Source organism: Lichenostomus cassidix, chromosome 24, assembly GCF_008360975.1.
Source record: "Lichenostomus cassidix isolate B80296 chromosome 24, HeHo_3.0, whole genome shotgun sequence".
Classification (NCBI taxonomy): Eukaryota; Metazoa; Chordata; class Aves; order Passeriformes; family Meliphagidae; genus Lichenostomus; species Lichenostomus cassidix.
Genome location: NC_139504.1, coordinates 6,459,814 through 6,471,797, shown reverse-complemented (window position 1 = coordinate 6,471,797; position 11,984 = coordinate 6,459,814). Strand labels below are relative to the sequence as shown.

Genomic DNA, 11,984 nt, shown 5'->3' with positions numbered 1-11,984 from the left:
TCCCAGCGCTGCAGTATCAGGGGGCACTGATTGTTGGCTTTGCTGTCAAAAGAAAACCTCTTCACCATGTTCGTCTTTCGAGCTGACGTCCTTTTTACGCCTCACACGCTCAGCAGAGGGTTTGGCAGTGGCAGGTCTGGCGCAGTGAGGGGGTTTGTGAAGCAAATGCACCTTGGATCTACAATCGCACTTATGAGTTTGACGATGATGCGGCAGCTCCTTCGCTGTCACTTCTAACGATGGATCCTTAGAAAAGCAAAGGCCAATTATATAGATTTGGAGTCGGTAATGAGCCTAAAACTGTTTGATCATTTCGGCTCCAGCTGGGCGAGTGGGAGGACGACGAGCTGCTGCGGGGAGCTGCCAGCCCGAGAAGCACGGGGCTCTGCTGCCTCTTTGTGGCTGTGACGGCGAAGGAGTTGTCACCGCCGTGTCCCCTCCGTGCTGCTCAGGACGGCCGGCGGGAGAGAGGCTGCCGGGGGGGGCAGAAGTGAGTTGTTATCGAAAAAGCAAGGCGCGGCAGAGAGCTGGAGAGGAAGCGTAAGTCCTGCTGACGAATGTGTCCAGCCGGAGCCTGGAGCGAAGTACACAAGGGAGGTTCAAACCGAAAATTTAACAGAGGCTACGCGGCACGGAGGAGCGAGGAGCGGAGCTGACTGCCGGCAGGATGAAAGCACCAGCGATCTTCACGGAGGCAGAGTTTTACCAGCAGAATTTTAATCCTCGGGAGTATTTAAACGCATATTACAGCCTGAGCAACAGCCAGGAAGGGGCAAGCGGGTTTCTGATGCAGAACTTGAGGACCCTGCATAAAATGTTCTCTTTAGGTGAGCACTGCCGAGGCGTTCGGAGGCGTGGGATGGCACCATTTCCCGGGCTGCCCAACACGGAGCAAGCTGTGCGAGAGACAGACACACAGCTGCTTTGTTAAAAGCACCCCTCTGCACGCGTGTCCGTGCAGACAAGGCATTGCAGCTGGAGCTGTGCCAGTTTCTGGGTGCGCCATCAAACCCAGCTGGGGACAGTGCCTCTGCCACAGGAACTGGCACTGCCCCTGGCACAGGCTCTGGACCCTGGCTGTGGGGCTGTGCCATGGGTCTGTGGCACTTGGGGTCACATTGCTGGGTTAGGGGGAACACAGCCCGAGGGGCTCTGGGATGTTTCTGCCCTGGGGCAGTTTCCATTCTCACTGGCATGGTTTCCCCCCACTCTGCACCAGATGGGCTGAGAGGTGACATCTTGATAGACGTTGGCTGTGGCCCCACCATCTACCAGCTCCTGTCTGCTTGCGAGAACTTCAAGGAGATCATCGCCTTGGACTACACCGACCAGAACCGCCGGGAGCTGGAGAAGTGGCTGAAAAACGAAGCAGGAGCCTTTGACTGGGAGCCAGTGGTGAAATACGTCTGTGAGCTGGAAGGCGACAGGTGAGGCTGGTGTCCTACTGCCTGTCACCAACCAACCATGGTGCCAACTATGCGTGCACAGGCCATGCACAGTGGCAGGAAGCCAGAGGCACAGATGCTAAATACCTCCAGAATGAGCCTTCATCTGTGGAAGCTTATTTTTGCATTTTCTCACTAGGGAGAAGTGGGCTGAGAAGCAGGAGAAACTGAGGAAGAAGGTGAAGCAGGTTCTGAAGTGTGATGTGACCAAAGCCAACCCCGTGGCCCCTGTGTCACTGCCGCCAGCCGACTGCATCGTCTCCACCCTGTGCTTGGAGGGTGCCTGCAAGGACCTGCCCGCCTTCCGCAGTGCCCTGAGGAACATCAGCACGCTCCTGAAGCCGGGGGGGCACCTGGTCATGGTGACAGTCATCGGGGAGAGCTTCTACATCTTCAACGAGCAGGCTTTCTCATGCCTCCGCCTGGAGAAGCACGAGGTGGAGGAGGCCGTGGTGGCTGCTGGCTTTGAGATGAAGTTCCTCGAGGCGCGGCCGTACACGATGGACAATGACCTCACGGACATCAAGGGTGTGCTCGGGCTGGTGGCACGGAGGTGTCCCTCCGCCACCGTGTAGTGGGGCTCTGGGGGGGACAAGTGTGCTGAGTCTAGGCTCAGAAAGCGTTGTTGGTGTAGCCCAGGGGCTCCCAGCCCTTTATCTGGCTCTAAATAAACTCCTGAGTGCTCCAACTGTGTCTGTGAGCTGGGATTTGTGCAACACACACAGCACCCAGGCTCGGGGTAACCCCACTGGCTCCCCCCAGCCCAGGGACATGGATAATGCCTGGAAGGAAGAGGGGTGTAGTTATATAAATACATAAAAAAGCAAACAAAACCCCCCAAATAAACTCCCCAAACAAACAAACCACCCAGCCTGTTCTAAATTTGAAACTAGCAAGTGGAATTGGTTGAAATCTCAGCAATATTTCTAAGTGCCTGCACATTACGAGTGAAAACAGGCAACCAAAGAATGGGCTTTTCTTCCCAAAGCAAAAGGTTCTGGTTTTCCACTTTGCTCCTTTGAAGAGCAAAAAGGACACAAAATAGTGACACAAGAAAGCACAGCAGAATTCCAAGAGCATCTGTGAAGCAGCTGAAGTGGTTCCTCTTCTCTCACCGTGTGTTTTTCAAGCCCAGGCTGTGTGAGGCCAGGCAATGCCTCTGGCCAGGGCTGTGGCACTCGCACGTGGAACAAGCCACGATGTCACCCGTGCCACACACTCCCAGCTGAGCCCCGGGGGACTCAGGGAGGGAAAAAAGGCAGAGTGAAGTAAACGAGGCTCCAGGGAAATTAAGGCAAAGTGGAAGTCCTGGCAAAGCGAGGTAATAATTCCCTTTCTGAACGAGTGACTGTTTGGAATTTAACCAGGCAAATGCGATTAAACCAAATGGATATAAATTCTAGGTACGGCGGCAAGTAATGAAGTGGAGAAAATGAACAGCACCCAATTAACGTGGAAATCAGATCTGCCGCAATGCGTGGGGATCTAATGAAAAATGAAGGCTCAACTGCCCCCTTCAAAATTTTTCCAGATGGAAAACACCCGTTTTACATCCGCCATCTCCTGGGATACCCAGGGGATTGCAGTGGCTGGTGAGAGCCCACCGGATGCTCCCCGAAGTCCTTGGAGAAGTGAAATCCCTGGGAAGGCTGGTGTGAGCACAGCCCACCCGGAGAGACCCCCCGGTGTTCCACCGCAGCCCCCAAAATGCAGGAGCTCTGTGGCTGCCCTGCTCCCAAACAACCCCTTCTGGGGGTTTTAACTGGCTGGTTAGCCCCTTCAGTTCCCCATCAGTTTCCCAACAGCGCGGCAACAACGAGGGAACGGAGAGAAGCCGCCGCTGCCCGCCGAGCCGCAGGAGCTGGGCACAGCTCGGGACAGCGATGCGCTGTCGCGACAGCGGCGACGGTGCGTGTGCCGCATCAACCATACAAACGGGGTTTATTGCCAGTTATTGGTTATTACAGGTTATCTGTGAATTCCCGGGGCTCCGCACGTCCCGTGCGCTCGGGCAGGCGCGGGATCATCCCGCCTGGATTCCGCGCCCGCAGCTCCCGCCGAGCCGGTGCTCACGACTCCCCGACTCCGGTCGTGCCCACGTTCCCTTTCCCATGCCTGGCCCCGTTCCTATTCCTACTCCCGTTCCCAGCCGCATTCTGCCCCGTTCCTATTCCTACTCCCGTTCCCATTCCCCCGTTCCCGTTCCGCCCCCGCCGGAAGGGGCGTGCCCAGCGACACGCACAGCCGCCGCCTGCTGACGTCACGCCGCGCGCCGCGCGCCGGGCGGGGGGCGCAGCCGCTGGAGAGCGCGCGCGCTCCGGTCTCGGCGGGGCCATGGGGGCAGCGGCGGCCGAGGCCAACCGGACGCTGTTCGTGGGGAACCTGGACCCCAAGGTCACCGAGGAGCTCATCTTCGAGCTCTTCCACCAGGTACCGCCCGGCGCCCGCGCTGTGTGCACCGGGGGAGGGCGCGGCGGGCCGGGGGCCGCGGCTGCCATGGCCGGCGGGGCCGCGGGACGGCGTTCGGCGGGGCGCACGTGCTCGGCGGCGGCCGCTCCCTCCCTCCCGGTGTTTGCTTGACGCCTTCGCCCCCATGCCAGGCGGGTCCCGTGATCACCGTGAAGATCCCGAAGGACCGGGACGGACGGCCCAAGCAGTTCGCCTTCGTCAATTTTAAGCACGAGGAGTCGGTGCCGTACGGGCTGCGGCTGCTCAACGGGATCAAGCTATACGGGCGGCCCATGCGCATCCAGTTCCGATCAGGTACCGGAGGGATCTTACAGAACCCATTTTTTGGAGGGAAAGTGAACTGCTGTCAACTGCCCCCAGCCTGCAACAGAATCACAGCTAATCGGGTAAATTGCAGGAGCCTCTCACCCAGGGGTGCCTCATCTGCCAGCTCTGCTCCCCTCGCACACTTCTGTCTCCATGGTTCCACCAGGGACCTTCTGTCCCTCATGGCCAGTGAAACCCCTCGGCTGAGCCTTCTCTTGGGTTTTTACTGGTTATTCCTGCAGCACCTCTGAGAACTGTTCTCAATTATCACACAAGCACTAAAAGTCTCATCTGACAGTGGTTAAATGAGGCACATTGGATACAACATCACTGCCCTTTCTTGGTGGGAATTAAGACAATTGCAGTGCCTTGTTTTGTTAGCTGGACGATATGCTTTTGCAGATCACTGATGAAATTTGACAACCAATTAAAAACATGTTGATGTCCTGCAAGTTCACTCCACACCCGAGGTCCTTAATTGGTATTTGTGAGTGTCCTGAAATGTTTGTCTCTCCCCAGGGAGCAGTCATGCAGCCCAGGATATCAATCCATCCTGTTCCCCGCTTGGAGCTCCCGGTATCAACCCTCCTGGGATGCCTCATCCAGCGTACAGCTGCAGCAGGTATGAGTTGCCAGCACAGGAATGTGGAATGGAGACAGACATTACACGATTCATGGCATTCCTGGCTATTTCCAAGTGCAGTTTTCTTCCCTGTGGAGAGAACACCAGTGGGATGCAGATGCCCCTTGGACTGCAGCAGTTGTGTGTTTAAGGCTGAAACTCCTGATCTGTTTTCCTTGCAGGTATGAGAGGGTTCCTGATGGCATGGCTGCACCGGGGTTCCCGTCGAGCCTGCAGAGACAAGCGGTGGTACGTGCACACACTCACAGCCAGAGGTTGTGGGAATATACTTTTGGAGTGCTGAAATGACAGTTCCAGGAGATGTGAAGTTCCTGGTACCGAGGAGGTCATCAGCTGGGAGGGCTCTGGGCTGCGGGAATCCAGCTATGGGTGAAGTCCTGGGTAACCAACCTGTTCATTCTCCCAGCATTTAGAGCGGGAGTTGGAGGCCAGCTTAGCGTTTAGTTTGAGCACTCTGCCGGGCAGCGAGTGTACCAAATCCAGCATCTCTTTCCATTTCCCTTCCAGATGAACAGTGCGGCTCGGCAGCAGCCCCAGTTCGGGAGCAAGTATGAGCAGCCCGGCTTTGCCCCTCCTGGCTACCCCCACTCCTTCCATGCCCCACCAGGCTCCCCGGGGCCGCGGCGCTCCGAGGGGCCAGCGCTGCGCAAGGGCCGGCTGGGCAGCCACCCCTACCCGCCGGACAGCCGCCACTTCAGCCGTGAGCGCTTCGGGGAGCGCGGCCCCGACTATGGCCGGGGCAAACGCGATGAGTACGGCTTCGACGAGAGGGGCCACGACACCGAGCACCACTACCGGGGCGGCCGGGAGGAGCACTACGACGACAGGCACCGGGACAGCTGGAGCTACGACTACCGCAGGGAAAGCTACAGAGAGGCCAAGTGGCACTCGGCGCGGCATTGATGGACTTGAGGGCAAAACAATGTGACCTGTTTCTCACCCAGTTCATGTATAAACCCCCCCGCCAAAACCCCCAGTTGAACCCACGTTTTAGTGTTTGTAAAAATATCAGCAGTGCAGTCCTGCCAAACTCTGGTCTCAGTATTAAATGTATTAACTCACACTTCAGGGCTTGTCATGGGGTAAAAATGCTGTGGTGAAGTTTTGGAAAAACCACCACTCTATCCTTGTGTCACAGAAAAGTGCTGTTAATACTTTTTTAGGAGAAAGGGACATCTGTGTCAGATGGAGGGGTCCAGGTTTTTAAGCAGGGTCGAGGTGGGGCGGATGCTGCCCAGCATCTGCAACCTTCCTCATGTCATTTTTGACACAGAGTCATAGAATCACAGAATGGTCTGGGTTGAAAGGGACCTGAAAGACCACCTCATTTCAACCCCCTGCCATGGGTCACCTTCCACTAGACCAGGTTGCTCAGAGCCCTGCCCAACCTGGCCTTGAACACCTCCAGCAATGGGGCATCCACAACTTCCCTGGGTAACCTGTTACAGTGCCTAAGCACCTTCACAGTACAGTAAAGAATTCTTTCCTCATATGTAATCCAAACCTTTCTCAATTTGAACCAATTCCCTGTTGTCCATTTAAAATATTACAACATACTCTTGGAGAACATTAAAAGTCTCCCCAGGGAAAGCCCCTGGTGAACACCTTCCTTTGAGGCAGAGGGAGCGGAGCCTCTCCGCGGAACCGGTAACGGGAGGAGCGCTCCGGGCGACCCCCGACTACATCTCCCAGAAGCCCCTGCGGCGCGCCCACCCCAGGGATCGCGGGCGGCGGCGCGGGGGCCGCCGGGACCTGTAGTACAGCGGCTATGCTGGGCGGCGGCCGCGCCGGCCTGGGCCGCCTGCGGATCTGCGCCGGGCGGCTGTGGCGGGGCCGGCGGAGGGCGGCGGCCATGGCCGGCGGCGACATGGGGCAGCGCATGGTCTGGGTGGACCTGGAGGTGCGGGGCGGCGGCGCGGGTGGCGGGGGCGCGGGGTAGGACCGGACGGGACGGGGGACACGGGTCCCCGGGCGCGCTGACGCTGCCGCTCGCTCCTGGCAGATGACGGGCCTGGACGTGGAGAAGGACCAGATCCTGGAGATGGCGTGTCTGATCACCGACTGCGACCTCAACGTGCTGGCCGAGGTGAGCGGGTCGGGCGGGACCCTGCGGGCATCCCCGGCCCCGGCGGGACCGCGCCGCTTCCAGGGGATGCTGGAACAAAGTAACCCCGGGCGATCCCGGCTCCGGCCGCCGTGGGATCCGCTGCTGCACACCGGGAGCGTGGGAGTGGCACCGGAGCGCGGGGACCTGCGTCACACCGCATTTTTTGTCTCCAGGCTGAAACTGCTTCGTGCTCTGCTTGTGCTTGGGACTAAACTTTTACATGCTTCTAAACTTTTTTTTTTTCCATTACCTTTGTGTTTTCCTCTCCCCCGACAGGGCCCGAACCTGATTATCAACCAGCCCGACGAGCTGCTGGAGAGCATGTCCGAGTGGTGCAAGGAGCATCACGGGAAGGTAAAACCCTTCTCTGTCTTGGCCGCGATGAGCATGACGCGTAATTCTGAGTGATCAGCTGCAGTAGGGCCGCCTAAGCAGGGACATCTCCTGTGCTGAGCAGTTTGCAGTCAGACAGAGGGGATAAAAGACGGCAGACAGTATCTACCTTATTTTGTATTGCGGAGCCTTTGTGGAATGTTTTGCCCAAGGTCTCACAAGTCATCTGTGGCACAGTTCAAACTGCACTCGGGGATCTTTAGCCTTCAGCTTCCAGCTTGCCTGAAGCAGCCTGTGCTTTGCAGCCTGGTTTGTGATAAGTTGGAATAGTGCTGGAAGCTACTTCCTGGTTTGAGAGCAGAAAGCATCAGCACAGCCCAGCAGCAGTCAGGCTCCCCTGAGAGGGCTGGAGCAGGCAGGGGATGCCCAGAATGGGATGTGCCACTGGCTCCCATCTCCCAGGGTGGGGGCTCAGCCTCCTTCTCCCAGTGTGAGGTTGGGAATTGTGGTTTGGTTCCTTTGTCCTCTCACAGAACTGCTGGCCACCTTCTGCCTCTGTGGAAGCCCTGGTGTAGTGTGGGTTGGGTGGGCTCCTCTGACAGCTCCTCCTGTAGAAGCCTGTTCTATCTTGCATAAAATAGTTCAAAATAATTCCAGCGGAGAAGGGGAAAGTGGAGCTTGAATTCCTGAATGAGAACAGGTGCAGGATCAGTGCAGCACAGTCCAGAGCCAATCAAATGCAGATTTCTCCCTGCAGATTCTGGTGCATGTGGGTAAAACAGGCCTGTAAACACTGGGCTGTGATTTTTGCCTGTCTACTCAGCACTGTGAGCCTTGTGGATATTTTCATTTTCACTGAAAGCTTACTTTTGCAGCAAGAGATTATTTTTAGTTCTTTGGGCCACCAAAGAAAGGTTCCTCCTTGCCAGCAGCAAGAGAGCAAATGGATTTTCCAATCCCTGATGATGAATTGAAATTCAAGTTAGTTTTCAATTAAGGGCTGAAGTTTTAAGACACCCATAATCCCCCCCTTCTCCCCTTCGGCATCTTGCTCTCCCTGGGAAGAATTAGCAAGAGTTTGGAAAATGAATATTAATTTACTGTGATGGGTGCTTTTCCCTGCTCCAGTCAAGGATTCCGGCTCGGCTTCGTCTCGGGAGTGAATTGGAGATGGTAGCACGCGTCCTTTCTGCTCCTGAGGAGCTACTTATTTTTAATTGACTAAGAGAAGAGAAGCAATTAGAATATAGATGAAAATGCTGCCACATAATGAATTTTTTAACCACCACTTGGATCTGTCAAGTAGATTTTTGCGGCACAGTCGTGGAAATATATAGCGTAGCCAGATGGAAATAAATCACTGAGAACACTTGGAGAGGATTTGACATTTAACTATTGAAAAAAAAAGAAGGGAGGAACTTTCTGATTTATAGGAATCCTGATAAACCCCTGAGGCAGGATCCTGTTTATTTGTGTTCACTGGTACCTACTGCTCCCTGCTGGGGAGGCGAGTGCCTCTCCTGAAACAGGGATATAAAGGGATGCAATGCACTCCTGGCTCAAGGATGTGCAGGTGGATAAACAAGGCTTCATGTCTTGGTAACTGAGAAGAACCCTGAGCAGAGAAATCAGAAAATGGGAAAGAAGAAGTCCCAAACCCCACAGTAAGGTCGGTGCTGCCAGGACTATTTACCTGCCTTGGTTTTACTTCCCAAGCAGGAGGTCTATGGGGAGAATAAAGGCTGGGGGTGCCCCAGAGAACTGAGATGCAGAGTTCAGGAGGTACCTGGGGAACAAACAGCACTTGAAGGGTTGACCTTTCACTGCAGAGTTAAACATTTACTTGAGAACTGAAGCATTCCTGGCAGTGTCTGTGACAGGGTGTTTCTGATTTATGACTTGGCTCTTTTTTTGCAGTCTGGCCTTACTAAGGCTGTGAAGGAGAGTAAAATCTCGCTGCAGCAGGCAGAGTATGAGTTCCTGTCCTTCGTGCGGCAGCAGACACCCCCGGGGCTCTGTCCTCTCGCAGGTGAAGCATCTTCTTTCTTACCTACAACAACATCATCCCTCCTGCACTGCCAGTGGGATGCAAACACCCACTGACATGTGTGGCAGGGATGTGTTCCTGTTCCGTGCTGCGCCTTTTCCTCCTTGGGTATCCAACCAAAGGCTGAATAAGGATCTTCCAGGTATCCTGTTACCCAGAATTGCATTCAGAATGTTCACGTATGATCTTGGGATGGGTGCTCAGTGAAATTAATACCAATGGCCATTTTCAATTGGCCAAAAACCCGGTGTTGGCATAATTCTTTGATATTTATCTATGTGCCATAAATTGTGGGAGTAGTCACTGAGAAATTACTAGAGGTATTAGTATTTAAACCCTGTGTGATCCTGCAATGAAAATCTGACAAACCTTTACAATCATATTTGCTAGAAAATGGGATAAATGAGCTGCTTGTGAATGGCTTTTCCTCCCCTGTGATCTCTCCCAGCTTGCTCCGCCTGCCGCTCGTTTCCATGTCGTTCTGTAGAGTCTTTGAAGAAACATCTTGTTTTGTGTCTTTGTAGGTAACTCTGTTCATGCAGATAAGAAATTCCTTGACAAATACATGCCGCAGTTCATGAGGCACCTTCATTACAGGATCATTGATGTGAGCACCGTCAAGGAACTTTGCAGGTAAATGTTTGCCCAATTAAGTGGTTTGATAGATACCCCAGGGATGCCCATTCATGGTGCTGTGGCTTTGCAGATCACAGCAGGAGGATTCACAAGGGCTGTGGCTTCTCTGGGTGTCAGTGAAACCAAAATTCTTTCACCAAGTGTAACAAACCCACAGCAGCCACCAGACATGGTTTTGAATCCAATTTTCTTTTTAAGTGGCAATTTTTCTGCTCACAGGCGCTGGTATCCAGAGGAATATGAGTTTGCACCAAAGAAGGCGGCTTCTCACAGGTGAGCTTTGTGCTTCTGTCTGTGAGAGAGTAGGGCTTGTCCTGCAGGGAGCTCTGCTCTTCCTCAGCAGCATATGGGTCTCCCTGTGAATTCCAGCATCCTGTGTCTGATGCAGGTGGAGGCTGTGTTCTTCTGCGCCCTGTCAGACGTATTCTCCTGTCCAAAGCCTAGATAGTGTAGGGAAAGGGATAATTAAAATCCAGAGAACCAGAAGTTCCCTCAATCCTTCTGATTCACTCTGCTCGTTGAGGTGCATGTTTGGTGACCATGCAAATGGTCATGTAATGGGGGTTATCAGCCCTTGTTTTGGGCAGAAACACAAACAGAAACAGAAAAATTGGAGAGTTGTGAATAGGGAATGAGAGTCCTACTCCTGGCTATTGCCTGAGCTTGGAATGTGCCAGAGAGGTAGTGGGAAGGAGCCAGGGATACTCTGAGGCTCTGGTCTGACATGGCCATGCTGACCGACGTCATGGTTGATGTGCTTCTGCATGGAGCACAGGGCAGATCTCTGAAGCCCTTGTCTCTTCCCTCAGATTGAATTGTTTTTAACAGCTGATGCTGTAGACCCTGTTGGTTTCCACCAGCTCTGTGTCCCACGGTGACATAAACTAATAAGCTGTGTGTTGCTCCCTGGCATGTTGGCACCGTTGGACTTTTATTGCTTCCCTGAGACAATGAGGGTTATTTTCATTTCTGACAGATGCACCTTCCATGTGCATCAGTTGGTTTCCTGTGGCCTGGAAGTTTTCAGCAGCGTTAGGATCCAGGTGTAGCTGGAGATGGTGCTTTGAAACCCTCCTTAATTCTCTTTCAGAGCACTTGATGACATCAGGGAAAGCATCAAAGAACTCCAGTTCTACAGAGACCACATCTTCAAGAGGAAAACAGATGAGAAGAAAAGGAAACTGATCGAGAATGGGGAAAGTGATAAAGCTGCCAGCTGATTTCCCCTCCCTCCATGCCACCCCGTAGCACACACTAGATGCGTCTCCTGGTTCTTTTTTGTTCGCCAGTCTCTTGGGAAGCTACACCCTGGGTTACCTTGTTTCTTACCAGCTGTTCAATGCAGACAGAAGCCTGAGTTGCTGCTGCTTTTCAGTTTGAGTGGGGAATCGGCACGCTGGGCCTCAGCAGCGCCTGGGTTCGGATGTTCTAGGTAAAACACGCTGTTTGATACTCCTTGCACCTGGTTTTAGGTGCAGTCTTTCATGACACAATAAAACAGATCAGTTGAAAGACAGTGGTTTTGGACAGCCTTTCTTTGGTGCTCTCCGCACTGCCAGGTGGGAGATCTGCTGCTCCTGGCCTCCCCTGGGCTGTCCTGGAGCGGGAGCTGCCGGCCCATAAACCAGAGGGTGTAATGGAGCGCGGGGTGTGCAGCTCCCATGTGTGTTTTTATTACGGGCATTAATAATAATGGCCATCCAGGGCTTCTCAGTCCCGCTGATTGTTGGAACACCTGCTCTGCCAACCCTGGGAATGATTGTTATTGGAAAGAGGCCGTTAAAATGGTTAATGGGGCAAATAAATGAGTCTCTGAAATGTCTCTCTCCTCTGTCTCCAGCTCCCAGGTAAGTCGGCAATTCCAGCGAGGTTTGTTTTCTGTGCTGGCAGGCTTGGAGCAGGGCAGGGCTGAGGGTTATCCCTGCACAGGGTTATCCACCATAGATAATCCACATCCATCCACTGCAGGGATGTCTGGATGTATCCCTGTGGAGCTGC

At 54.1% G+C, this 11,984-nt stretch overlaps 3 protein-coding genes across 3 annotated transcripts; all 3 read left to right on the top strand.

Annotated features, from left to right (window-relative positions):
* Positions 1 to 461: 461 nt before the first annotated feature.
* On the top strand, positions 462 to 2,133 carry NNMT (nicotinamide N-methyltransferase). The gene is made up of 3 exons (XM_085081741.1): positions 462 to 827; positions 1,220 to 1,427; positions 1,585 to 2,133. The coding sequence occupies exons 1-3, from the start codon at positions 668 to 670 to the stop codon at positions 2,018 to 2,020; spliced, it is 804 nt and encodes a 267-aa protein (XP_084937867.1). The 5' UTR covers positions 462 to 667; the 3' UTR covers positions 2,021 to 2,133.
* Positions 2,134 to 3,707: 1,574 nt separating this feature from the next.
* RBM7 (RNA binding motif protein 7) lies at positions 3,708 to 5,926 on the top strand. The gene is made up of 5 exons (XM_085081664.1): positions 3,708 to 3,875; positions 4,046 to 4,208; positions 4,740 to 4,842; positions 5,025 to 5,091; positions 5,371 to 5,926. Exons 1-5 carry the CDS (start codon positions 3,780 to 3,782, stop codon positions 5,764 to 5,766), a joined length of 825 nt encoding a protein of 274 aa, XP_084937790.1. The 5' UTR covers positions 3,708 to 3,779; the 3' UTR covers positions 5,767 to 5,926.
* A 678-nt stretch (positions 5,927 to 6,604) lies between these two features.
* REXO2 (RNA exonuclease 2) lies at positions 6,605 to 11,502 on the top strand. The gene is made up of 7 exons (XM_085081665.1): positions 6,605 to 6,763; positions 6,866 to 6,949; positions 7,247 to 7,324; positions 9,221 to 9,332; positions 9,875 to 9,983; positions 10,206 to 10,259; positions 11,077 to 11,502. Exons 1-7 carry the CDS (start codon positions 6,632 to 6,634, stop codon positions 11,204 to 11,206), a joined length of 699 nt encoding a protein of 232 aa, XP_084937791.1. The 5' UTR covers positions 6,605 to 6,631; the 3' UTR covers positions 11,207 to 11,502.
* The last annotated feature ends 482 nt before the right edge of the window (positions 11,503 to 11,984 follow it).

Excerpts from the sequence above, each read along its gene's own strand:
- NNMT (XM_085081741.1), top strand. The coding sequence starts at position 668 with ATGAAAGCACCAGCGATCTTCACGGAGGCAGAGTTTTACCAGCAGAAT. Across the intron at positions 828-1,219 it reads GCATAAAATGTTCTCTTTAG|ATGGGCTGAGAGGTGACATC; the intron begins GTGAGCACTGCC and ends ACTCTGCACCAG. Across the intron at positions 1,428-1,584 it reads TGTGAGCTGGAAGGCGACAG|GGAGAAGTGGGCTGAGAAGC; the intron begins GTGAGGCTGGTG and ends TTTTCTCACTAG.
- RBM7 (XM_085081664.1), top strand. The coding sequence starts at position 3,780 with ATGGGGGCAGCGGCGGCCGAGGCCAACCGGACGCTGTTCGTGGGGAAC. Across the intron at positions 3,876-4,045 it reads TCTTCGAGCTCTTCCACCAG|GCGGGTCCCGTGATCACCGT; the intron begins GTACCGCCCGGC and ends CCCCCATGCCAG. Across the intron at positions 4,209-4,739 it reads GCGCATCCAGTTCCGATCAG|GGAGCAGTCATGCAGCCCAG; the intron begins GTACCGGAGGGA and ends GTCTCTCCCCAG.
- REXO2 (XM_085081665.1), top strand. The coding sequence starts at position 6,632 with ATGCTGGGCGGCGGCCGCGCCGGCCTGGGCCGCCTGCGGATCTGCGCC. Across the intron at positions 6,950-7,246 it reads ACCTCAACGTGCTGGCCGAG|GGCCCGAACCTGATTATCAA; the intron begins GTGAGCGGGTCG and ends CTCCCCCGACAG. Across the intron at positions 9,333-9,874 it reads GGGGCTCTGTCCTCTCGCAG|GTAACTCTGTTCATGCAGAT; the intron begins GTGAAGCATCTT and ends GTGTCTTTGTAG.